This window comes from Lissotriton vulgaris, chromosome 10, assembly GCF_964263255.1.
Source record: "Lissotriton vulgaris chromosome 10, aLisVul1.2, whole genome shotgun sequence".
Classification (NCBI taxonomy): Eukaryota; Metazoa; Chordata; class Amphibia; order Caudata; family Salamandridae; genus Lissotriton; species Lissotriton vulgaris.
The window spans coordinates 461,277,457-461,304,983 of NC_141698.1; the positions used below are offsets into that span (position 1 = coordinate 461,277,457).

The following is a 27,527-nucleotide window of genomic DNA, read 5'->3' on the forward strand; positions in this document are numbered from 1 at the left end:
TCAGCTCGAGCATTCCAAACAATGTTTCGAAGCGCACTGGGTTTCCACCCCATTCGAGAACCACGTTCCCCCTACTCTGGTCCTACCTCGTATCAGAAGCCTTTGTCGATAGCCATAGAGGATTTAGATAGCGATATCTATGATCCCTCGCTTATCCCTGAAGAAGAAGTACAAGCCTATAGGGTCCTAAGTAGAGGTGAATATAGTGTGTTCACTAGCGAAAAGCAGCTTAAAAGCTCGCCTCCAATATGGGTCGTTCCCCACACTGGTAATTTCTGTCTTATGGGTCGTGGCCGAAGATCGCAAGCCCGACTTGGAGCAAGTGCTTGCACTGAAAATTACATTCTGCCGATGTCCTCGTCCCCTGTGTTTCTGGCTGCCAAGGGTACATACTTTATCTGCTATGATCGTGCATATGCATGGTTGCCCGCTGACTTCATGGGCTCATGCTTCATTGCAAATCTGTTGCCTCCGACGTTCACTGTAGATGCCGATTATCACAAGACTAGAGTTGTGAGAGGCGTAATTAGCGAAGAGGATACTGCCGGTCAAGAGGCAGGAGACTTTTTCAAGGGTTTCCTCCCGTTTTGGGGACCTATGGTTAACAGTAGGAACCTGAGACAGTTGACTCGAGTGGTAGAATCAACAGCTAATATTACTGCCAGTGCCCTTGGTAATATCACCACTGAACTTCAGGCGGAGAGACTTATGACGTTGCAAAACCGTATGGTTTTAGATGTCATCTTAGCAGATCGAGGTGGGGTATGTAAGGTGATCCATTCGAGCTGCTGCGTTTTCATTCCAGATAATGCTCCAACTGTCTATCAAGCCATCTCGAGGTTGCATAAGATCTCCGAATCCATACACGTGGATGTAGGGGATTGGACGCTGCTAGGATGGTTTTGGGGCCTGATGTCGACTTGGGGTTGGAAGATTCTGATGATCATCGGAGTTGTGGTAGTGTTCCTGTTCACGTGTTGCCTTTGTGTGCAGTGTGGTCCTGCCTTATGTGGCCTCTGTGCTACAACGTGTATGAGACAACCATCTGTTACCAAGGGAACTCAGTTGGACAGAGTTATGCTACAGCAACATCTCGATGGTCTGATGAATATCGAGTATGATTCCGACTAGTGCTTGCCTACATGAGGGCAAAAGGAGCGTCTGAGGTTCCGTGACAATTGTAAGTGATGCTTCTGACTCGTACGAATATGGTTGAGTCTGGTATCTATGAACCGCAAATGACGAGTTTAGTAAGTTTGCGCAGTTTCGCTGTGCTAGCTTAAACCGTTCGTTTGTTATGTGGGTTTTTCATCTGTACCCACGGGTTCCATCTTAGATATGGCATCCATTTTGTCTCTTGCCCTCAAGTAGCCAGCGAACGGACGTTGCCCGCTTCGCGACCCTGGGACTCCCAAGATATTTGCGGAAGACACATGTTCTTTGTAAGTGTCTTTATGACGAGGGGGATGCTACTGTAAGGCAGATGGCGCCGCTTGAGGCTCATCCTGCCACACGGGCTTATTGTCTCAGCCGTGCATCTCATTAGGCACGTCCCTTTGATGCCTGCAGCTCGTGTTTCCCGTTACCACCCCTTTTACACCCTTTCCGATCTCCCCACTGTCTCCGTCTTCCTCTACACCTGTCCTTGTTCCTATTCTCGATCTGTTTTTACTGCTGATTGGAATTTGCTAATGGTGGGAAGATGGGTTTTTACAGTTGGGAACCACCAAATGTTTCCGCACTTATGTTCCGGACCTCATGTGTTTCAAAATGACCAAAGCGACCCCTCTGAGGGATAATTGTGGGAACCGGGTTGTAAACTTTTGTGTTCAATATTATCCTATGGGTAAAAACTGTATAAAAGGAGCGATCTACAGAACCAATTTGAAGCAGTCTCCCCAAGTTGCACGTTGTGTACTTGTCGTGATCTCTGTGTTCCCTGCAGCAAATAAACCTTGAATCTTTGACGCCGAAGGAAGTGTCCCGTGTCTCTGTGACTTGTACGCCGGAGCAGGTTACCCACGAAGGTTTCAGGTGTTGTGCCCTGGCACCGCTGGGTCTTACAGAACCTAGTCCTTCAAAGAGATGCCAGTTCAAGACACTCACCCATGGATACAACGCCTTATATGACCAAGGACCGTCCTACATCAAGCAGCTTTCCATTAGCTTGCAAGACACCTGCACTCCGTCTCTCTTGCGCTCGTCCCCCGCATCTGTCAGAGCCCAAGCAGGGGACGCTCCTTCTGCTACACTGCCACCAAGACCTGGAACGACTTGCCCCTCAGAACAGCACCATCCATGACGAACTTAGAAATAAATTCAAGACCTGACTCTTCAAGAGAAACTCAAGGCCTGGCTCTTCCACAACAGAGACACAGCAACCTCAGCGCTCAGATACCCATAGGGGTGACAGAGCTGCACTATACAAGTACTGATTGATTAAATGGGAAGGTGACTGGGATTGAAGACAGCAATGGAAACGTGGATTTGTTGAAGACAGTAGTGATGTGTGTGGGGTGGAGGAGATAGTGGGTAGAGGGTAATAGTGAGGTATATGGTGTGGGTGAGACAATACATAGTGGGTGTGCATTTGTGTACGTGAACCTTCATTGATTCCATTCCTTGCCAAATATATCTCGCAGGTGGGTAAAGTGGTTGGCATAAGTATCAGTGACATCAATAAAGTAGTTGATGGGCTCAAGTGTGTAGGGCTACAGGAGGAGGATCTATGAATTGTGTGGGTGGAGGGGGAATTGATGTAGAGTAGAGGATCAGAGAGAGGATTGGTGTGATATGTGGGACAGAGGAGGGGATCAGTGTTCGGTGGTGAAGGGGATCACTGAGGGTTAAGCAAGGCATAAGGAAAAATCGTTGTAGTAGGGGGGGTCAATGATTGTGCGAGGTACATGGTGTGAAGTGCATGTTTGGATGAAGAGTGTTAGGGTGGAAAAGGGAATAAGTGCAGTGAGTGGGGCAGAGACTGGAGTTGAACATTAAAGTTACCAGTTTTGGTTGTTGATCTGATCCCCAAAACCTGGTGTGTCAATTACAGTCAGCTTCATCTTCAAGCCCTTCTCCTCAATCACTGTGAAAGAAATACAGGACGATGGTTACGGAGAAGGAGTAAAAGATAACAGGAAGCAATGCATACAGTTTCATGCAGCAAGGAAATTAGATGTTATATTACCTATAATATAAATTTTAAATCTTGGTACTTACATGTAATACAAGCTGTGCAATTTTGTACAGAATCTTAATGGTGCATATTCTTTCATTCTTCTGTCCTCTGGTGTTTAAAAATGGAATAGGTGTGAAACCTTTTAAAACACAACTTGTGGATGTCAGCCAAAGGAGCATGTATAACCAAAGATATTATGACTTTGTTCAGAAATCTAGAATCCTTATGGTTTGTTCCCGCCCTCTTTCCTTAACTGAACATTTGGACGACAGTCACCTGCATAGCTTGGTAGCAGTATGCTATCCTGCCATGTAATATTTGTTTGGGCCTGCCCCGTGTTTTTCCACAAGTGAACTTGACAATTAAGTCCACTGGAGGAACTAAAAATGTTTGTGTTAGATTGGCTTAGAGCTGTGCCAAAGTTAACACCCTTTCTGGGAAGGTATTTACTGCTCCCTCCACTCAGGCTTTGTGGAGGCTGGAGTTGTTGGCAGTGATCTAATAGTAGCTGTAAGATACAATATGAAGTACAAAAATATTGTACATTTATCATAGACAAATTATCGCCAACAAAATATCATATTTTAATTCTATGCCATGCATTTTACCATACAACATTTACACTTATATATCAACATGTCATTTTGGTGTATACATAGTGTAGACAATACAATGGTAAAACACAATGAAGTTGCTAAAATGTAACTGCACACCTAATCCCTACTTCACCTACCCCAGCCCTGCATCTAACCCAAGCCCTGAATCGAACACTGGAATTAAATCAAATCATAACATTGAACCTTAGCCATAAATTAATCAGAGTTCTGAACTCAACTCTAACACTAACCTGACCCAAAACTTACATTTAATACCTACCTGATGATATTATTGCAGACTATATTATGAATCCAGATGTCTTTATCCTGGCACTATTATTCCCAGGATATGTTTGGACAACAACATCAAAAACTAGATAATTTGGTGGCACAAGTTTGACAGTCGAGGAGCACAAGTCTTTTTACCTGTCTGTTGGCTCTCCCTGGTTAAATATCAATCTGGCTCCATAACTGGGCACCTATGCCTTCATCATGTGTCGAACATATGCAAAGAATATCGGTGCGCTTGAGGTTTGTGAATAAAGAACAAGTTACTTACCTTCGGTAACGCTTTTTCTGGTAGATACTATATCTGCCTGTGGATTCCTCACCTTGTGAATATCCCCCTTGCGTCAGCAACGTTGGGAAATTTTCTTCGTAGCACGCCGTCGTGGGCGACGTCACAGGAGCGCGACTCCGTCTGACGTCACCGACCCCATATCAGGCCCACGCCGGCGTGATGACGTCAGTTACGCCCTTTTTTCCGTGCCTTCGAGGCACACGGACGGACCAACGATAGCAAATATGCAAATATACAATGTACACAGTACAAATAGAACCAAATCAAAACAACAGCAGTATAATCATATATACAGAAAGACCAGGTATAGCAGAGTAGACAACGGGGAGGCGGGTGGGTCAGTGAGGAATCCACAGGCAGATATAGTATCTACCAGAAAAAGCGTTACCGAAGGTAAGTAACTTGTTCTTCTGATAGATACATCTGCCGTGTGGATTCCTCACCTTGTGAATAGATTCCCACAGCAGTCCCCACTCCCGGAGGAGGGTGTCCACTCTGCTACACCAGGAAGTCTTGGAGGACAGAGCGCGCGAAGTGGCCGTCCCTCCTCACCTCGGTATCCAAGCCGTAGTGCTTTGCGAAAGTGTGGAGGGAGGCCCAAGTCGCGGCCCTGCAAATATCCTCAACAGGTACACCCCTAGACAAAGCAGATGTTGCAGACTTTGCTCTAGTTGAATGAGCTCTAATGCCCTCAGGAGGGTCCTTACCCGCAAGGGAGTAGCAGATCTTGATGCACAGGATTATCCACCTGGAAAGAGTGCGCTTGTGCACCGCTCTGCCCTTCTTGCAGCCAGCAAAGCCAACAAACAGCTGGTCGTCCATCCGGAAGTCCTTAGTTCTGTCCAGATAGAAGGACACCGCCCTCTTAGGGTCCAGGCGATGCAGTCTCTCTTCCTCCTTAGACGGGTGAGGGGGAGGATAGAAGGTAGGAAGGGTAATGGACTGCCCAAGATGGAAAGAGTCACCACCTTAGGCAGAAAAGCAGCCCTGGTCCTAAGAACCATCCTTTCAGCATGAATGGTCAGGAATGGGGGTTTGGAACTTAGAGCTTGAAGCTCACTTACCCTCCTTGCCGAGGTGATTGCAACGAGGAAGATGGTTTTAAAAGAGAGAAGCCTCAATGGACACTTGTGCAAGGGTTCGAAGGGAGAACCCATTAAAAAGGTCAGCACAAGATTCAAATCCCATTGAGGAACCACAAAAGGGGTAGGAGGAAACATATTCACAAGACCTCTCAAAAATCTCACAACCACCGGAGACTTAAAGAGAGAAGGCTGATCCGGCAAACATAGAAACGCCGATAAGGCCGAAAGATAACCCTTGACCGTGGACACAGCCAAACCTTGCTGTGCCAGATAAAGGGCAAACTGTAAAATATTAGACAAATGAGCCTTCAAAGGGTCAATATCCCTCTCCCTGCACCAAGAAACACATTTTGTCCACCTATAGGAATAAATGGACTTAGTGGTGTCACGCCTGGCAGAGAGAATGACATCCACCACCTCGTGAGGGAGAGAAAAAGAACTCAAGTTGCCCCGTTCAATCTCCAGGCATGAAGGTGTAATGTCTGGAGGTGGGGGTGTAGAACCTGCCCCTCCAACTGAGAGAGGAGGTCTGCCCTGTGAGGGAGATGGAGCGGCGGGTGAGAGGATAGGTGGAGTAGGTCCGAATACCACACCCTTCTCGGCCAATCCGGGGCGACCAATATGACTTGGGCCCGGTCTTGACGAATCTTCCTCAGAACCCGAGGAATCAAAGGTATGGGGGGAAACGCGTAAAGGAGTCGATCTCCCCAACTCAACTGAAACGCGTCCCCCAATGCTCCTTGCATCGGATACTGGAGACTGCAGAATGAAGGGCAGTGAGCATTCTCGCGAGTGGCAAATAGATCCACCCGAGGCGTCCCCCACATCCGAAAGATGTCGTGAACAACCTCCGGGTGAAGCCTCCACTCGTGGTCGGCGGAAAACTGCCGACTGAGACTGTCTGCACGTACGTTCAGAACCCCGGCCAGATGATTTGCCACCAGACAAATCTGATGGTCCTGAACCCAGGACCAGAGACGCAGAGCCTCTCTGCAAAGACACTGCGACCCTACTCCTCCCTGCTTGTTGATGTACCACATCGCAGTCGTGTTGTCCGTTAGGACCTGGACCGAACGACCGCGAAGGGAAGGGAGGAAGGCCTTGAGCGCCAAGCGTATCGCCCTAAATTCCAGAAGGTTGATGTGAAACAACCTTTCTTCCGGAGACCAAAGACCCTTGACCTCCAGGTCTCCCAGATGAGCACCCCACCCGAGAGTGGATGCATCCGATATCACTGTGGCCACTGATGGAGGTAGCTGAAAAGGCTTTCCCTGTGACAGATTGCCTTCCACGCCCCACCAGGACAGATCCGCTGCAGTTTCTCTGGAGATCCTCACAGACTCCCTGAGATCTCCGTTGTGCTGATACCACTGCCTGCGGAGGCACCACTGGAGCGCCCTCATGTGCCAGCGTGCATGACTGACCAACAGAATGCAAGAAGCCATCAGACCGAGCAGGCGAAGGACCTTCAGGACTGGAACAACCGCTCCATTGAAGAATAAAGGAATCATTTCCTGAATGTCGCGAATCCTTTGAGGTGGAGGGAATGCACGACATACAGAAGTGTCCAGTACCGCACCTATGAACAGGTTGCGCTGGGAGGGCACCAGGTGAGATTTGGGTACGTTTATCGAAAAACCCAACCTGTGCAACAACTGAGTTGTCTCCTGCAGATGATGGAGCACCATCTCCGGCGACTCTGCTTTGATCAGCCAGTCGTCTAGATAAGGGAATACAGGAACCCCTGACCTTCTGAGATGCGCCGCCAACACCGCCATCACCTTGGTGAAAACTCGAGGCGCAGTAGTAAGTCCAAACGGGAGGACCGCAAACTGATAGTGCTGCGATCCCACCGTAAAACGGAGATACTTCCTGTGCGACTTCAGGATTGGGATGTGAAAATACGCATCCTGCAAGTCGATCAACACCATCCAGTCTTCTTCCATCAGCGCCAGAAGAACCTGAGCAAGGGTGAGCATTTTGAACTTCTCCTGTTTGAGATAGAGGTTCAAAATCCTGAGATCCAGGATAGGCCGAAGTCTGCCATCCTTCTTGGGAATCAAGAAATACCGGGAGTAGCACCCTTGACCCCTCTCCTGCTCTGGAACCACCTCTATCGCTCCCTTTCGAAACAGAGCCAGGACTTCCTCCTGCAGGAGAAGCAGGTGGTCCTCCGAGCAATAACCTTGGCAAGGAGGGTAATTGGGAGGGAACTCCTGAAAAGGAAGTGCATACCCATTCTCTACGAGATTGAGAACCCAAAGATCTGATGTAACCGATTCCCAATCTCGTAGAAAGTGAGTAAGCCGACCCCCTACTGGCCCTACATGATCCAGAATGGTGGATCTAGGGCTGCTTTGCTGATGCGGGTGGGGGTTGGGCATTATTGGAGGAAGTGGAGGAAGAGGAGACTTGACGTCCACGTCCACGACCCCTCTGTCTACCTCTATAGGACTTATATAGAGGGTTCTGCTGCTGCTGCTGTTGTTGGCCCTGCTTGAAGGGACGAAAAGAAGATTTACCAAATCCCTTGAATTTTCTAGCTGCAGACCCTCTCATCTGCAGACCCAACGACCTCGCAGTGGCACGGCTGTCTTTAAACCTTTCCAAGGCCACATCAGCCTTCTTACCAAAAAGGCCAGATCCTTCAAAGGGTAAGTCCAGCAAGGTAGATTGTACATCCGCTGAGAAATCAGATGACTTTAACCATGCGGCTCTCCTAGTTGCAATGGATGAGCCCATAATTCTGGCAACTGAATCCACAGTGTCCATGCCGCTTTGGATGACCATGCGGGCCGCAGCCTGAGTGTCAGAGATGACTTCATTAAAGTTTTTCCTATCCTCCTCAGGAAGTTTTGGTGACAATTGCTTCACTGAGTCCATCAGCGCGTGCACGTATCTACCTAAAAGGCAAGTAGCATTAGACGACTTTAGAGCCATGCTTCCAGAAGAGAAAGTCTTCTTCGCAGCCTGATCCAATTTCTTAGACTCTTTGTCAGCAGGCACTTGAGGGAAGGAGCCTGCCGCCCTATTAGAGCAAGCCGCCTGAACCACAAGACTTTCCGGAGACGGATGCGTAGAAAGAAATGCAGGGTCATCAGGAGCCACCCTATAGCGCCTTGCAATAACCCTTGAAACTGCAGGAGCAGACAACGGCCTCTTCCAAATTTCCTTAATCGGATCTGACAAGGCATCAGTAAACGGCAAAGTTGGCTCCACAATTGAAGATGGAGAATGCAGGACTTCTGTGAGAATGTTGGGCTTGTACTCCACTGTGGGCAGCTTTAAGTTAAGAAGGTCAGCAGCCTTCCTAATAACCACGTGATAAGGAGCCACGTCCCTTGATGGTGCATCAGAAGCCGAAGGCAGACCCCACTCGGGAGAGAGTTCCAGACCACTAGCATCCCGAAGCTCATCGAAGTCATCACCATGATCAGGAAGCTCGCCTTCTTCCACATCTGAACTCTCATCATCCTTTTGCTCGAGAAGACGCTGAGCTCTTCGCCTCGACCACTCCATTCGAATCGAAGTCGACGGATCCGGTAACGACTCCGACGGAGCCGGTTCCGACGTCGCTCGAGGAACCGAAGCAGGAGGACGAGAGTCATGAACAGGCGTGGCACCTCGATCTCGACTGCGAGGTCGATCCGGAGTCGGCGAAGCCGCATGCGGAGTCGAGGACCTCGGTGGAGCCGTACCGAGCCAAGGTGAAAGAGGCGCCGGCATAAAAGGCATAAATGGAGCAGGGGCATACGACTGAGGAATACCCAGGTTGTACGATAACGGACCCATGGGGCCACCAGGCGCTCCAGCGGGGTACATTGCCCTAGAATAAACTCCAAACATCGCATTGAGAAAATGCGAGGGATCCTGCCCAGGACCAGGAAAGGAAGGGTACGGACCTACCGGATGTTGCAATGGAGGCCGACCCGACACATCCTCACCCTGACCTTCTGGATTCACAGGAGTCTCCGCCGAAGCCGGTTCTTGAGTCACCTCCTCTTCTTCATGCTCCGAGGAAACCGGCTCCGGGTCCGGCTCCGGCTCCGGCGCCGGAGAACCCACTCTTGACAAAGCAGGTGAAGGAGAGACAAAGTCCTTACGGTGTTTGTGAGACCTTCTCTTCGAGTCAGAGGAATCCTTCCCCGAATGATGTCTCGAACTGTGCTTCCTCCTCTTATGCTTTCTCCTCGAAGAGCTCGAAGCATGCCCGGAAGCCGACTTAGATCTAGACCTAGACCTTTCCCTGGACTTCGACTTCGCCTTGGACCTCGAGTCGTCTCCAGACCTCGAACCCGCTCTGGACCTCGACGCCGATCTCGACCTCGACCAAGACCTTGGCTTCGACTTCGATCTCCGTGACGTAGATCTCGAAAGCCGCCCAGAGTCTTTTTTCACCTTTGCCAAAAGCAACTTTGCTTCACGCTCCCGAAGCGCCTTCGGATTCATCTTAAAACAGGACTCGCAGTTCTTGACGTCGTGGCCCGATCCAAGACACCACAAACAATCCTTATGTGGGTCAGTGATAGACATCATGCGGGCACAAGACCTACATGGCTTAAAGCCTGTTTTCCTCGACGACATCTCCGGAGAAGAACAAAGTCGTAAGAGAGAAACAGTGACAAATATTAGTCAGAAAGATACTAGGTATCGCTGAAGATCCCGAAAACCGTTAGCGTCGGAGACGCGGAAAAAAGGGAACTGACGTCATCACGCCGGCGTGGGCCTGATATGGGGTCGGTGACGTCAGACGGAGTCGCGCGCGATGCCGTGCTCCTGTGACGTCGCCCACGACGGCGTGCTACGAAGAAAATTTCCGAACGTTGCTTATGCAAGGGGGATATTCACAAGGTGAGGAATCCACACGGCAGATGTATCTATCAGAATTGGTGTATGGTGTGGTCATTTTGGACTGCTTGTACATGGTGCACAACATGATGTTTTTTCCTTTCAGGGGGCTTGCTATGTATATGACTGGCTAAAAGTACTCAATTGAAACCTACTGTACCTGGTGAGTGGGGACAGGATGTTAGCACAGCTCTTTGTCAAGAGTAAGGTTCTTCTGTCTAGGGTAAAACCTACCCATCTCATTGACTCTTCCACAAAACCTGGAAAGATGCACCTCTTCCAGAGGTGACTGAGCTTTGAACCAAGCATTCCGACTTGTGGGCTCTGTCTTTCTGAGCTGTTATTTGACAGGCATAAGTGCTGGAACCTTCACTGAGCACTAGGTTGGTGAGGATTAGCTGGACACCCAGAGACCTGCACAACACCGCCGAAGATATTGTTAGAGCAGTGGGTGAACCTCTGCTGGGTTAAAACTCTCCCCTAAGAATTAACCCATACTTAAGAAGCTTGTGATAGTAATTTTGTTGCTTGACGATGTTGCAGGTTCCCATTCCTGATATAAGTATGTGATTTGGTTCTTGTCTCAAAAAGTGTTTTCCTTGTGGAAGTCCATTGGGGTCTGCAATGACACACCAGTATGACATGGACCAATGCCAAATAACCCAAATACCTCGGTCATCTTCAGATCATGCTTTTATGCCACTATACAGTAGTGATAGGGCGAAAAAAGTGTATTGGGAAAAGGCGTGGTCATGTTATTTTAAGGGATATTCAAACTGCAAGACTTTCGTTTTACATCTAAAATCATTATAGATTCAGATTATTTGCATAGAGTAGGAAGCAATGTCTGTTAGATGACAGGTTTAGGTAGAATTAGTGCCCTGTAGGCTTCTTCTTAATTTGTACATTCCTTAGGTTTTATTTTCCTTTGCTCCGCCTTATTTCTTAGGGTGGCGGGAGGGTCGCATGTGAATTCAGAAAATCAAAATCAAAAAAATCAAGCAGCAAAACAACAACTAAGCAGCAAGTAACCATTTCATTTTGTAGCATGAATCTTTTCTAGATTCACATGCTGTGCATTTATTTTGTAGCAGTTTCCACACTGTGGCGGTTGGGGTAGAGATGAGTTTGAGCTAGTACATAAATACCTCAGTAACCTCTCTCCCACTTGTGATACGTTATTCACTTGGATGTCGATGCAGTAATGTTTTCTGAATGTGTGGACTGGCGACCATGTGGCTGCCTGTCATATGTCCCTAATTGGGATGTTTGCAGGAAAGCTAAAGTAGATCCTTTCTTTATTGTTGAGTGTGCTCTTGGTTACTAGTTGTATGCCAGCCGTTTTGTGGCACATTTGGATTGTCTGAGCGATCCACCTTCCGATAGTGTTCTTAGTACCTGGCATTTGTTCTCTCTAGATAAAACATTATTGCCCTGCACTAATCTATTGTATCGAGGGCTCTTTCGGACTGAGTCTTTGGTTTCTGTAAATAAAACTAGTTATCTGGATTGTTCGATTTAAGGAAAACTGTGATATGACATTTGGTAAGAAGCGTCAGTTGTTTTTCATGACAGTACTGTCCATCTGTATTTGTAGGTATGATTCTGCACAATAAGTGCCTAAGTCTGGCTTACTCAGCAGACCAATGCCACTGCAATTAGAAATGCGGTCTTGATTGTGAAAAGTGTTAGCGCTGTACTGTGGAGTTGTTTAAAAGGGACTTTTGCGTACGCACCATGTTTGGGTTCCACATGGAAGTTGTTGCGCATATTGGTGGGGCTATTCTGTTGGCCCCTTCTAGGAACTATTTGACCACTAGTGTGGTGAAGAATCTTCTTACTTTGTGTTGCTTTATATAGGTCACTATTACAGCCAAGTGTACTTTCAGTGACACATATGTTAATTTGTTGTCTCGCTGGTGTGTGAGCTATCTGATGACTGTTGTCTCTTGTGTCTGTTTTGGAAGGAACCGCTTTCTGGCACCAACTTGCGCATCTCACCCATTTGGCTGTGCAACTCTTCCTTGTAGACGCCTTGCATCCCCGAGGACTGCCACAGCTCTCTCCCAGGTAGTCCCAAGTGTCTGGAATCTATGCTCTCAGGAGACATGCTGCTAGACTCAGGGTGTGTAATTATGGAAGGAGAACTCTCCTCCATGGCAAAGACAGCAGGTCTTGCGATGCTGGCAGGCTCTGTATTTTGTGGTGTGTCATCTCTGAGTTTTGAGAACTAGGTTTGTCTTGCCCTATGGGGGGCACTGAGTATCAGTGTCATCTACGATTGTTTGCACTTGTTGATCACTAATAGGAAAATTAGGATCAGAGGAAAAGTGTTTGCAAATTTCCCTGACCAGTCGTTCAACAGTGCATTCCCCAGGGAGCAGTGATGGGGGTGTCTGGATGTGAATGACTGACATTTTGCCTCTCTGTTCTATTCCTAGTTGATTCCGTTTCCACTCGTGTAAGGAGGATGCTTTTCTGCCAAGACTCTCTGCCTCCACTTTATCTACCTCTGGCAGATGAACTGTTGTTAAGGTTATCTGCCTCAGGGTGGCCCACCCCTATGTCGTTTTCTGCTAATATCAATAGGGGGAAATACTTTGTAACCCTTGCTTGTTGAGGTAGAACACGGTTGTTGTGTTGTCTGAACTTGTAGGGATTTTACCCACAATTGTTTCTGAAAAGTTTTTAAGGCTAGGAACATTATTTTTAGCTTCAGTACAGTTATGCCTTTCCTCCTGCACTTTCTGCATGACATCCACTTTATCCTCCAAATCCCTGTCCAACAAGTTACTCACCATCGGTAATGATGTATCTGCAAGAGACATATATTAGTTATAGATACTTTACCTTAGAATTACCCCAGGCATCTGACTGGATCAAGAGAAATTTTTTCTTAGCAGTAGCCCGTTCATCGGTATGTGGCATCGGATGATTCCGCGTCCATCGTCTGCATCGTGGTTGCTGGGATGACATCACAGTGTCTACTTAAGATGCCGGCCCTGCGCGCGGACGTCAGTTCTGACACAAATCTCCACACTAGAAGCAAAGAGCCATGCAAGACACTGACCACTGGTGCACAAAACTAGGGCCCTGCAAGGGAATCCCGATCCCTTTAGGTCAGTTTGCAGAACGGGGAGGATGGGTGGGGCGGTAAGGGATCTATAACTAATATATGATTCTTACAGATTCACCCCTTCTGTAACGATGTAACTTGTTATGTAACTTGTTCATCTGAAAGAGACTATTAGGTATAGATTCCTTATCTTAGAATAGATATCCCAGCAATACCAATCCCGGAGGTGGGTCTGTAGACTAAGTTCCAGCCAGGAAGTCCTGGAGAACAGAATGGCAGAAAAAGCAGTCTTTCTGGACTTAGCTGTCCAGGCAGAAATACTTAGTAAACGTGTGCAGCTATGCCCACGTGGGTGTCTGGCAGATGTTAACCAGCGGAACTCCACATCCCAAAGCAGTAGTAGCTGCCATCGCCCTGGTAGAGTGGGCGCACAGTCCTACTAGAGGTTCCTTTTTAGCCAAAGATTAACAGATCTTAATGCATGAGATGACCCATCGAGAGATGGTACCTTTGTGCACTGCCAGAACTTTCTTGGTGCCCACATAACTCACGAAGAGTTGATCGTCCACCTGGAAGTCATTAGTGCGTCAAGGTAGAAAGACAGCGCACGTTTTGGGGCCAGACGGTGGAGTCTCACCTCCTTTTTGGAAGGGGGCAGACGTGGGAAGAAGGAGGACAATGTGATGGTCTGACCTATAATACACACATTGGGCAGAAAAGAGGGCCTATTACATAGGACTATTTTGTACGGATGGACAACAAGAAAGGGTGGTCTGGAAGATCAGGCTCGAAGCTCGCTCACCCTGGGAGCAGAGATGATGGCAAGCAAGAAAGCAGTCTTCAAAGTAAGGAGGCAGAGAGGATAATTATGTAGTGGTTCAAAGGGAGCACACATAAGATATGTGAGGACAAGACCTTCAGAAATCTGTTAACAATAGGCGACTTGAAGAGAGAAGGCTGATCAGGAAGGCGAAAAAAGGCCAAAATGGCAGAAAAATAGCCTTTGAGAGTGCCCAGAGCCCTGCTGGGCCAAATAAAGAATAAAGAGGAGAACCTCTGAAAGAGGGGCGGAAATCTGTTCAATCTACAGGCTAATATACCGTTTGAGTCGAGGTACGCCTGGCTGCCAAGATGACATTTCAGATTTCGGGAGGAAGGTCGAAAGCTGTAACTGTCGCCGCTCAATCTCCACACAAGGAGGGGGAGACTAGACAGGTTTGGGTGGAGGACCATCCCCTGCTGCTGCGACAGAAGATCCTCCCGAAGAGTCAGTCTGATCGGAGGATCGATGGCCATGCTCAAGAGCTCGGGGTACCAGACTCTTTGTGCCCAGTCCGGAGCCACAAGAATGACTTATGCACGGTATGGCTTGATTTTCTTCAGCCTTCTGGGCAGAAGTGGCACAGGCAGACAGGCGTACAGGAGGCCGCAACTCCACTTGTGTTTAAAAGCGTCGCCGAACGAGAGCTGCCTTGGAAATTCCAACACGCAGAACTGCTGACATTGCCCATTCTCTTCGGTGGAGAATAGATGCAACCAAGGTTCTCCCCACTGCTGATAGAAACCTTGCACCACTTTCGAGTGAAGACGCTATTCGTGATCCATCATGCACAGGCGGCTGAGTTTATCCACCCTGGCATTCAGGGAACCTACCAGATGGTGAACCACCAGACATATGCCCTGAGGTTCCAGCCACGTCTAAAGGCAAAGAGCCTCTTGACATGGGGTCCACGAACCCACCCCACCCTGTTTGTTGCAGCACAACATCAGAAAGATTCCCCTGGTACTGCGCCCACTGGAACTTCAGGTCTCACTGCAGAGCCCGCATGTGCCATCTGGCATGATCCACCAGCAGGATGCAACAGGCCATGTAGCCCAGCAGCCTCAGGGTCATTCTCACCGAAATCCGGGGAAATGGGATAAAACATCGGTATCATAGCCCGAATATACCCGAAACAGCACTGTGTCCAAAACCGCTCCGATGTAAAGAAGCTTCTGGGAGGGAATCAGGTGCGACTTCGGCAAGTTGACTGTGATACCCCAGCGAATGCAGGAGGTCCGCCGTAGTCTGGAGGTGGGAGACGACAGCCTGGGGCGAGCCCGCCTTCAACAGCCAGCTTTGAGATAGGGGAAGCCTGGAACCCCAAATCTGCAAGGATGAGCTGCGACCACTGCCATCACTTTCGTGAACAGCCGAGGGGCGCTGTTAAGGCCAAATGGGATCAAGGTAAACTGAAAATGCTCGTGGCCTACCGTGAACCATAGGTAACGCCGGTGGACAGGCAAGACGGGGATGTGAAAGTACGCATCCTGCAAGTCCAACGCTACCATCAAGTCTCCAGGGTGGAGGGCAGACAAGACCTGAGGCACAAGTTACTTCCCTTCGGTAACAAAATATCTGTAAGAAACATTAGTTAGTTAGATTCCTTACTTTTGAATATCCGCAGGCATCAGACTGGATCAGGAAAGTTTTCGTCAGCAGTACCCCTGCGCGTCGCTAGGCGTCGTCTGCGGCTCCGCGTCCGTCGTCGGATCGCAGAAATGACGTCGCCGGAGTACTTAGACGCCGCCCTCGTGCGCGGACGTCAGTTCTGTACATAGCTTTCTGCGCCAGAAACGCAGAGCCATGTAACAAACCGACACTGGTGCCATGAAACTAGGGCCCTCAAAGGGAGATACCTTTACCCTAGATATCGGATCGCAGTACGAGAAGGATGGGTGGGGCGGTAACGAATCTAACTAACTAATGTTTCTTACAGATATATCGTTACCAAAGGTAAGTAACTTGTGCATCTGAAAGAAACACGTTAGTTAGATTCCTTACCTTAGAATATATACCCCAGCAATACCAACCTCGGTGGAGGGTCTGCGAACCAAGATCACACCGGAAAGCCCTGGAGAACAGAACAACCAAAGAAGCCCTCTCTCCAGACTTGGCTGTCCAGGTAGTAGTGCTTAGCGAACGTGTGCAGCGAGGCCCACGTAGCTGCCTGACAAATGTCCTGGAAAGGGACTCCCCGTCCCAAGGAAGTAGTAGCTGCCGTGGCCCGTGTGGAATGGGCGCGCAGCCCCACAGGAGGTTCCTTTTTAGCCAAGGAATAACAGACCTTGATGCACAACACAACCCACCGAGAGATGGTCCACTTGTGCACCGCCCGCCCCTTCTTAGTGCCCACGTAACCAACAAAGAGATGGTCATCCACCCAGAACTGTTGTGTGCGGTCTAGGTAAAACGAGAGCGCACGTTTTGGGTCCAGACGGTGTAGCCTCTCTTCCTCTTTCGAGGGATACGGAGGCAGAAAGAAGGTGGGCAAGGTGATGGACTGCCCAATGTGAAAGGTGGCCACCTTGGGCAGGAAAGAAGGACGAGTCCTCAGGACAACTTTGTCTGGATGGACAGAAAGGAAAGGAGCTTTAGAGGAAGGAACCTGGAGCTCACCCACTTGTCAGGCAGAGGTGATGGCAACCAGGAAACCAGTTTTGAGCGTCAGAAGACGAAGAGGACAATTATAAAGTGGCTCAAAGGGAGCACACATCAAGTAAGTGAGAACCAAGTTTAAGTCCCACTGAGGCATCACGAAAGGAACAGGAGGTACCATATGTGTGATGCCTTTCAAGAACCTATTTACAACAGTGCCCAGAGCAGAGCCCTGCTGGGCCAGAGAAACAAGAAAGAGGAGAACCTCTAAAAGAGGGGCAGAGCGTGAATCCACAGCCTTTGCTGTGCACCATGCCATAAATTTGTTCCACCTGCAGGGTTATACCGTTTTTGTGGAGGGACGCCTGGCTGCCAGAATGACATCACAGACTTCAGGAGGCAAGTCAAATGGCCTCAACTGTCGCCGCTCAATCTCCACGCATGGAGGTGGAGGCTGGACAGGTTCGGGTGGAGAACCGTTTTCTGCTGCTGCGACAGAAAGTCCTCCTGAAGAGGCAGACAAATCTGGGGATCGACTGACATACTGACTAGCTTGGGATACCAGTACCTTAGTGCCCAGTCCGGAGCCACAATGGATGACTTGGGCCCGGTCGCACCTGATCTTCTTCAGCACTCTGAGCAGAAGTGGTATAGGAGGAAAGGCATACAACAGACCGCAGCTCCACTCGCGACGAAAAGCGTCGCCGAGTGAGTGTCGCCTTGGAAATTCCAATGCGCAGGACTGAGGACATTGCGCGTTCCCTTCAGTGGCGAATAGATCTAACCAAGGCTCTCCCCACTGCAGAAAGAGACCTTGCGCCATGCCCGAGTTTAGACGCAATTCGGGATCCATCATGCACCGACGGCTGAGTTTTCCGCTCTAGCATTCAGTGAACCTGCCAGGTGTTGAACCACCAGGGTAATGCCCTGGTGTTCCAGCCAAGTCCAGAGGCGCAGAGACTCCTGACAAAGGGTCCACGACTCCACCCCGCCCTGTTTGTTGCAGTACCACATGGCGGTGGTGTTGTCTGTGAACACCTGCACTACACTTCCCCGGACAGAGGGAAGGAATGCCTTCAGTGCAAGACGGATCGCCCGCAGCTCCAGAAGGTTGATATGGAGCCGGGACTCCGCCTGAGACCAGAGGCGTCTGATCTCCGCCTCTCCCATGTGGCCCTCATATCCCAGGAGGGACGCATCCATCACCACTGTGAGCTCCGGTTGGGGAAGGGAGAGGGATCTCCCTCTGAGATCAGGACGTGGTCAGACAGGTTGCCCTGATGCTGTGCCCACTGAAACTTCAGGTCCCACTACAGAGCCCGCATCTGCCAATGGGAGTGATGTACCAGCAGGATGCAGGAGGCCATCAGCCCCAGGAGCCGCAGCGTCAGCCTGACTGAAACTCGGGATAAAGGCCGAAGGATATGAATCAGAGCCTGAATATCCCGAACGTGCTGCTTGGGAGGATAAACCCGAAACTGCGTCGAGTCCAGAACTGCTCCGCTTAAGAGGAGCTTCTGAGAGGGACTCAAGTGTGACTTCGGCACGTTGGTGGAGAACCCCAGTGAGTGCAGGAGATCGGCCGTAGTCTGGAGGTGGGAGACGACAGCCTGGGGCGAGCCCGCCTTCAACAGCCAGTTGTCAAGATAGGGGAAGCCTGGAATCCCTGATCTGCAAGGATGAGCTGCGACCACTGCCATCACTTTCATGAACAGCCACGGGGCGCTGTTAAGGACAAAGGGGATCAAGGTAAACTAAAAATGCTTGTGGGCTACCGTGAACCATAGGTAACACTGGTGGGCAGGCAAGACGGGGATGTGAAAGTATGCATCATGCAAGTTCAATGCTACCATCAAGTCTCCAGGGTAGAGGGCAGACAAGACCTGAGGCACAAGTTACTTACCTTCGGTAACGATATATCTGTAAGAAACATAACCTCACCTTAGAATATCCCCAGGTGTCAGACTGGATCAGCAAAGTTTTCATCAGCAGTACCCCTGCGCGTCGCTAGGCGTCGTCTGCGGCTCCCCGTCCGTCGTCGGCGTCGTGATCGCCGGGATGACGTCGTCGGAATACTTAGACGCCGCCCTCACGCGCTGACGTCAGTTCTGTACATAGCTTTCTGCGCCAGAAACCCAGAGTGCTGATTTGGTGCTGATTTGTTCCAGTGCCGAAATCTCAGACAACACTATCGAGCTGGAAGGAGTTTTTCCTTCTGCTTGCATCTTTTCAGCTCAAAGGGTTCTTGTAACCTGCCCGCTGTGATCTGAATGAGATGTTTCTTGGGTGCTGAATACATCTTTACTTTTAAGGTTTAAGTATTTTCTATTAATTTAGAGGACAATTGCTTCTGGTCCTTTGTTTGGCCGCTTCTCTGTCAAAGACACTTTTGGTAAGATTTAGAGGAGTCCTCTGGTCTGAGGATTGCCAGGGCCTAGGCACACTAGAAGCTGATTTCGGTGTAGCTAATCAAAGGACATTAACCCTTTAGGCGCTATTTGTGGCTCAGCTCAAACAGTGTAACTTCATTAAACTACTACTATGCCATTTCAGCGTACAGCCTTTGTGGCTCCTGGCACCTACTCTACAGCACTTAACTATGAATATCTGCTCAAGTGTCTAAGGCTAGGAATTTCAGTAGTGGGGCACCTGTTCCCCGTGATGATTGGTTGCAGGCCTTGGTTTCATACTCAGTGCCCACCTATCCTTGAGAACTGCTCATGGTACACTGTGCAAAGCTTGAAACAGAAAACCTTCCATTACCCAAGGATAAATTGACTATTGCAATTAACACATTATCAGAAACAAAAAACATTCTTATATATCCTTGTTTATTGTTGATTACCGCCAAAACACTCTTGAACTATGACAATCTTGAACTCTGATATTAAGGTTCAGTCCCCGGCTACTGTCCGCACCGAAGACACTCCCATTCTTAAAACCACCGTATAAAACAATCTAAAGAGAGCACTGATGTGCGTCATTTTGTCCAGCACCAATCAATGTCATAATGTGGTCTTATGATACACATGTCCGTTGTTGACATTCACAGTAACTCTTTTACACACAGACAATGAACTTTACCAATGACAACTAATGGGGAATTGCATTCAACAAATGCGGGGCCAAAATTTTGACCTCAGTGGAAATAACAATGGTGGGTCCCGAAGACCTTTGATATCTATTACTCAGACGGAAAGGTCTCGCCCCTGCCTAAAGCCCTAGAAAGGAGAGATGATAAAAGCTGGGCTTTGAAGTCCACTGTATATTCCCAGGATTCAGAAAGGGGCTGTAGTTTCTGGGAATAACGCCAATTATATAACAAGGGGAGAGACCAAGAATGCCGGGGGCTGAAGAAACTCTGTATAACTCCAGGATTCAGACATGACCTGACAGTTAGGGGTACTGAAGCTCCCTCCATATCCCTGAGCGACTGAACAAAGAACGCTTGACAGAATGAGGTAGATCTTTGTACAGGCGGAGTCTATTGGCAACATTGATATCTGCGTGGACAGGCAGGAGCGCACTCACCATGGCTTATGGATTTAAGCTCAACTGTCTTCGGAATCTTCTCCTCAGGTTCTTCAGCTGCACACTTCCAGCTAATTTTGGATTTGAAGAGTGTGTTTACCAGGGTGGACTTTCCTAGACCACTCTGACCTGCCATGGAGAGAAAAGGAGATCTGGTGAGTGCAGCAAGAAGGGGGACCCTGCTAAGAAGCACTGAGCAATGTTCTGCAGCAGACACCATGCACAGGGTGGGGGATACTGCCAGTGTGGAAAGGGACGCTACATTTTCTCCAGTTTTTTTCTGGAGGAAGTACTACATGTTTTATAGAAGTGATTGGATCCCTCCCTTTGCATGCCAGGCCATAATATTCCCTTTGAGGGGAATGGGGCGACTATCACAGAGAAGGAAAACTGGTTTGTTACTGAGTGGCAAGGTTTAGCTGCTAACATGGTACAACTTGGAGGCAGTTTTACTACCTTCTAGGATGTACCCATGTCCTTCTAAACATTATAATGTACAGCTTAGAGAGAGTTTTTCTACCCTTTAATATTTGAAGAGGCACGATTATCATATAGACTCTAGGGCGTTGAAGAGACAATAGCATATGTTGGACAAAGATAGCATAAATGTCAACTAACCTCATGTAATAATAAAAGCAGGGGCTTAGTAACACGAAATAGCCAAACAATTAAAAACCCTACGTTGCCACTTTGAGCAATACCTATAATAGCGCTGCAGCAGCTAAGTCCGATTCCCCTAGAACAAGAACTTTCTCTCTTGATGCCAACCACCCAGCTACTCACATTTCCTTTCCATCATTCCTTCCTTTCTCCCTTACATCCATTCTTTTACCCATCCATCCTTGCATAGTCCATATTTTCACCCACTTTTCTCCAATCCGCAATTTCAACCCTCCATCTATCATTTCATCTATCCGTTCAGGCATCCATCAGTTTACCCAACCTTTTTATCCATCCTTTCATCGCCCACTCGTTTATCTGACTTTTCACCCTTCTGCCCACCCAGTCAACCTTCAACATTCCATCCACCCTTTCAACAATCTGTCCACGCTTCCATCCATCCACATTTCCACCCATTCAGACTTCCATCCATCCTTCGGCTGATCCATTCTTTAACACGTACTTCCAAGAATCATTTCAGTCATGCAGTTATCCATCCTTCCTTTCACACACTCTCAATTTTCCAACCATTCAATAATCCTTTTACTCATTCCTCATTTCATTCATCTATCCTTTCCCACATTTATCTATACATCCCTCACCTGTCAATTATTTCACCCACCTCTTTATGTTTTCCTTTAACCTTGCTTCATTTAACAATTGGACTTGCTTACCATCCCCCTTCATTTCTTCCTTCTTCACCCATCTGACTATTTTTCTTCCCATATTACTTTTTCATTCTTACTGTTGTCTTCAACCTCCACTACTGAAATTTGTATCCAACCACCCTAACTCACCCCTTTAAGGTTTTGCCATATAGGGTTATTTATGAGCGTTGTTTTGCAGAAACTGTCAACACTTTATTGTGATCCAGCTTTGCAATCCAGTGGCAAGAACCACCTTTGTACCAGAGTGAGGAATTCACAAAACCAGTGGTAGGCAAAATTGCCGCCTACAAGTGGTCATCAGGAAAGGAGACAAGAAACACTCATTGTAACAAGAGAGGTAAAAGAACTGCAAAAGGTAGACAGAAGATGGTCGCAGGAGGAGGGACAAGTTAGTGGTGGTGAAAAGGGACCGTGCAGCCTTGGTTAGAGGGGTGTGGTGGGTGCATTAGGAGAGGTAGAAAGCAAGTGAACAAGGAAAAGGTGATTATTTTAACTAAGAAAAGGAAATTGGTAGTAGTGTCACACTAGGGATTCCCAAGCTTGAGCTCATAATTAAGGATTCCCTATGCCCATGGTGGGATTTACACAAGCCTTCATCTTTCTGAAGCCCAAAAATGTTTATAAATCTAGCACTATAGAACAATAAAACCAATTAGTGATGCAGTATATACATATATGTCAAGTAAAACAAATAACTACTTAGCTGTAATACTAGTTATCTCCTTAACTGAATATCTAAACAGTAGCATTTGGCAAGGTATTTCCTGAAGACAATGTAGCTACTCTTCAGATACTCGAGAGATGTTTCCTACAAATGCTCAGGTTGCACCCTTTCTCCTAGCTGAGTGTAACCTTAACAGGAATTCTAGTGTTTTCTCCACTATTGTAAAACACATTAGGATTATTCGTACAGTCCATCTTGCTTTAGAGGCCTTTGATAATGATTGGTCATTTGATTGTAACACATGAGCCACAAGGAACATTTGATTCTGTCTGCGGTCCTTAGTCGTTTGTAAAGGGTGAATAATCGTCTATCTGACATCTAAGGTATGTAGTGTTGTTTCCACAGGTGGCTTTGTTTTTGTTTTTTAAAGGCAGGCAGTTGAATGGTACGATTCACATTAAAATTGGGCACTAATTTATGTAGGAATTTTGGGTTTGTTTTCATTAGTACTGTCTACTGATATATATTTGAAAGTATAGTTCTTAGACAGTAAGTGCTTGCAGTTCACTTACTCATCTAGCTAGAGCGGTGATTCCTAATACAAAGACCTCCGGCCCCCTGGTTTAATGACAATCTAAAAAGCCTGAAACTAGATTGTAAACAGGCTGAGAGGAGGTGGAGACGAGGCTATAAGGACAAGGAAAAGCATGTGTGGAAATCTAAAATTGTGGTCTACAAGAAGGAGATTAATAGGGCTAAAGCGGGGTATTTCTCAACTATGGTTCTTAAGGCCTCTAATATCTCCAGAAGTATCTTTAACATCTTGAATAGCCTCACCAGCCCAGAATGTTCCAAGAATGTGATTCCCCCCTCCCAAGAACTCTGTGAGAACCTGGCTAGGTTCTTTCAGGATAAAATCAAAATTATTATTGATGAGTTGGGGGAAGATCATCAGCAACATGTGTCGGTAGTTGTAGAGACTACAGATACTGACGCTATGGTGGAGAGTAGCCTGGAGGCCTCCTGTGCCACTTCTGAGCGTGTGCCTGCCAACCACCTATTTGAGTTCATGCCTTTGGCAGTGGATGACTTTGGCAGGATGGCACATAGTATTCCTTTTGGCTCCGCTCTTGATCCTTTGCCTCATAAAATCTGGAAAGAGTTCGAGGTAGAGCGGTTTCCAACACTCCGTTTGGTCTGTAATCAGTCTCTTACTAGCGGAGTGGTTCCGTCCCAATGGAAACAAGCGTTGGTGACACCTCTGCTAAAGAAGCCCTCTCTCGATCCAGAGTGCCCTAAGAATTATAGGCCTATCTCTCTGTTGCCTTTTCCGGCAAAGATTGTGGAACGTGTGGTTGGGAGCACTCTTTCCAAGCATTTGGAACAGTATAATTTGCTGGAGGAGGCTCAGTTTGGCTTTCGGCCGTCCCATGGTACCGAGACGGCCTTGGTGACCATTATGGATGAACTTCGGATGCGGGCAGACAGGGGTCAGGCAGCTGTGCTATTCTGCTTGACCTGTCTGCCACCTTCGATACGGTTAACCATGGGATTCTGTTAAGAAGACTGAGAGAAGTGGGGGTGACGGGTTGTGCTCTTCGATGGTTCCAGTCTTTTTTACGGGGTAGACAGCATGCAGTGTCCCTTTCTCCTTTTCAGTCTGCCTTCGCCGATGTTTCGCATGGCATGCCACAGGGCTCGGTAATCAGCCCTATTTTATTTAATATCTATATGAAACCCTTGATTGCGGTCATCAAAGAGCACAATATTAATATTGTAAACTATGCTGATGACAAGCAGCTGATTCTCTCCCTGGAGGGAGATCAGTTGACTTCATTGGAAGGGTTTCATAGCTGCCTGCGTGACACAGCGTGTTGGCTGAAAGAAAACTTGCTGCAATTTAATGCAGGCAAGGCTAAGATCATTTACTGTTCAGCGGCCATGGTTCCTCCTGCCTTGCCCAGTAACTTCTGGCCTATTGATACTTCAACCGCTGTTCGGCCAGTTAAAACGGTCCGTAACCTGGGCGTAATATTTGATAACAAACTCACTATGGAGGCTCAGGTTACGAAAACAGTGGCCTGCTGCTTCGCTATTATTAGATCTTTGCGGAAAATCTTTCCACTGCTTCCCCCTCAGGCGCGGGCATTAGTGGCACGCAGCACTATTCTCAGCAGGCTCGATTATTGTAACGCTCTTCTGCTTGACTCTCCTACATTTCTTTTGGATAGACTACAGAGGATCCAGTCAGCGGCTGCCAAGCTAGCCTTGGGGTGGCCCAGAAGGTCTTCTTCCTCTTCGGCCTTGGCAGAGTTGCACTGGCTTACGCTGAAACAGAGATTTCAGTTTAAGTCCCTTTGTTTAATGTTTAAAGCCCTTCATGGGCTGGGACCTGCTAATTTGCAGAGAAAGTTTGAGTGGTATGTGCCTGCGAGACGTTTCTGGTCATCATCAGTGAACTTGGTCGTGATACCGAGGTTCAGGAGAGTTAGGTCTGGTGCTAGATCCTTCGGGGTGGCAACTGCCAAACTTTGGAACAGCCTCCCGTCGGAGCTCAGACTTATCACTGATCTCCTTCCCTTTAGACGGAGATTAAAAACTTGGCTGTTCCCCGAATCTTAGCTGTTTCCGTTATTGAAACTTTTTCTGTTGCACTCTGAGTTTGCTAAGCGCCAGGATGCCTGTTAGGTTAGAGTGCGCTCTAGAAACTGAATAAATAAATAAATAAAATAAGACTCGCTTTGGTCTTAAATGCTTTAACATGAACTTGGTTGAATGTGGTTTTAGTAACTGTTTTAAAGCTGTATCGGAGTTGCACAAGTGGTGGTATCGCTCTTGAACGGTATTTTTTTTGGCCCTTCTAGGGATCTTTTAGTGGCCGGCTAGCCTTAAACGTGATCAGTCAACCTGATTTTTGGAGTATACCAAAGCAGCCAAAAGATGTAATCTTAGTGATATGTATGATCATTTGCATTCTAGCATGTGTATTATATATTGGAAAATATTGACCTACTCTGTTATGTTACCCATTTTTTCACACTGATTTCAGCTGCAAAACAGTAAATATTGAAGAGCAAAATATTTGTGTGTGAACACCTTTCTAGAATCTTTCATTACTGGTAAGCAATTTTTGGATATTTTGAGGTGTGCAAATTCTATGTCTACCGGAATAATACTGCTATGGAGCGCTAACTTCGTTCTCTGTGGTATGTTTTCCCCCTTTGCATTAAGCGCATGTTAGTGAGGTTTGGTAATCTTTTCACTAATCTCTTGGACAGTCACTAGGTGTGAATATCACAGCTGTCTTCCCACACTGGACCTATTGGAATCATTTGCATCTATATAGTTGTGCCTTTGTTGATTGCTGCTGGCAGCACTGGCTTTGGGTAAAAGCACAGGCACCTGTACTGACACATGCCTGAATCATTCCCCGTCGTCGGAGTGGGAGCCCACGGTACATAAAAAAGTAGTAAAATATACCCTTAGTACATAATAAATAACCATATACCCAACCAGGAAGTAAAGTAGCCCCAGCTACAGTAAATAAAACTTCCACATTAGAACCTATCCAGGTCATTATGTATGGACCAAACTGCAGCCAATCAGGCCACAGCTCCCACCAGAATGCTCTCCCCAGAGACCCAGGCTCTCAGATTTTGTAGCACCGGAGTGTACCGGAGTAAAGTATAGATCAAACAGCCTGAGTGAGCCTCTGAGGGGAGGTGGGTGGGTGCATGTGAATCTATGAAAGACACCAATACTGGAGAACCACAGATTACAGGTAAGTAACTATTGTTCTTCTCCAGTATTAGGGGTGTCTTTCATAGATTCACATGCCTGAATCAGAGTAGTGAGCAGTAATAGCAATAACATATACATAGCTCTTGGACGCCAAGGCACATAGCAGTAATGCAAGAACACAATGCAAAGCAATAACACAATAGGCGTCAAAAGAGCAAGAGGAGGTGGGAGAGAAATAGCAGAGGCTCACCTTATTGGAAAAGATTACGCAGGACTGCTCTTCCCACCGAGGCATCGGTATCGCTCGAAGAATCCAGACAGTAATGCCTCGTGAATGTGTGCCTGCTGGACCAAGTTGCAGCTCTGCAGATATGCAGGAGAGGCACACCAGCAAACAAAGCAGTCGAAGAAGCGACTGCTCTCGTAGAATGTGCTCTGGGCAAGGTCTGTAAGGGTTTACCTGCCTGTTGATGGCAGAGCCCTATCGCTGAAGAGACCCATCTAGCGATAGTCTGTTTTGTCACTGCACTGCCTTGTCTTGGTTTGCCATGTGCAACAAATAGCTGATCAGTCTTTCTGATGGCAGCCGTCCTGGAAAGGTAGAATTTAAGACACCGTTTGATATCCAGCGAGTGTAGAGTTCGTTCCGCTGGTGTCTGCGGATTTGGAAAAAACGTTTTAAGTATGACTGGCTCATTGAGGTGGAAGTCCGATGGTACTTTGGGCATGTACTTCGGGTTGGTGCGCAGTATCACCCAATCATTTGTGAATTGCAAGAAAGGTGGTTTAGATGTAAACGCCTGTATGTCACTGACCCTTCTGGCAGATGTCAATGCCAGTAGTAGAGCAACTTTCCAGGTGATGAATTTTAGATCAACTTTATGAATTGGCTCAAAAGGATGGCGCATGAGTTGAGCTAATACAATATTCAAGTGCCAGGATGGAGGTGGCCTACGTACTGGTGGAAACATGCGGAATAAACCTTTAAAGAATTGCTGGATAATTCTTGAGGAATATAGTGAATTCTTACCGTCCTGTCGGTATCTGGATATGGCCGCTAAAAACACTTTAAGTGTAGAGTGTGCCAAGCCCGATTTAGCCAGATGTAAAAAGAAGGGCAACATTTTGTCTGGTTCAGCATGTATAGGATGTAAACCCATAGTTTTGCACCAAGCACAAAAACGCTTCCATTTAGGCCTGTAAGTTCTGTTCGTAGAAGGTGCCCTAGCATTGTTCAGGACTTCTTGACAGTCCTGTGGAATGTTCAAATGTGCGAACTCATGGTGTTGAGGAGCCAAGCTGATAATTTTAGAGAATGAGGGTCCGGATGATATATTTTGCCGTCCTGAATTGTCAGAAGATCCGGAATTTGAGGCAGCTGAACTGATTCGCACTCTGAGAGGAGAAGAAGCTGTGTGAACCAGTATTGTGTGGGCCACCGTGGAGCAATTAGAATTATACGACACGGTTGTCTCCTCATTT

At 47.6% G+C, this 27,527-nt stretch overlaps 1 protein-coding gene across 2 annotated transcripts in view; it reads right to left on the reverse strand.

Annotated features, from left to right (window-relative positions):
* SEPTIN12 (septin 12) overlaps positions 1 to 27,527 on the reverse strand; it is a 494,943-nt gene that overhangs the window by 257,975 nt on the left and 209,441 nt on the right. For both annotated transcript variants that reach the window (XM_086941325.1, XM_086941326.1), the window contains exons 3-4: positions 20,313 to 20,441; positions 3,004 to 3,085 (exon numbers count right to left, since the gene is read on the reverse strand). In XM_086941325.1, coding sequence (XP_086797451.1) covers positions 3,004 to 3,085; positions 20,313 to 20,441 — 211 coding nt within the window. The remainder of the gene's footprint in view (positions 1 to 3,003; positions 3,086 to 20,312; positions 20,442 to 27,527) is intronic.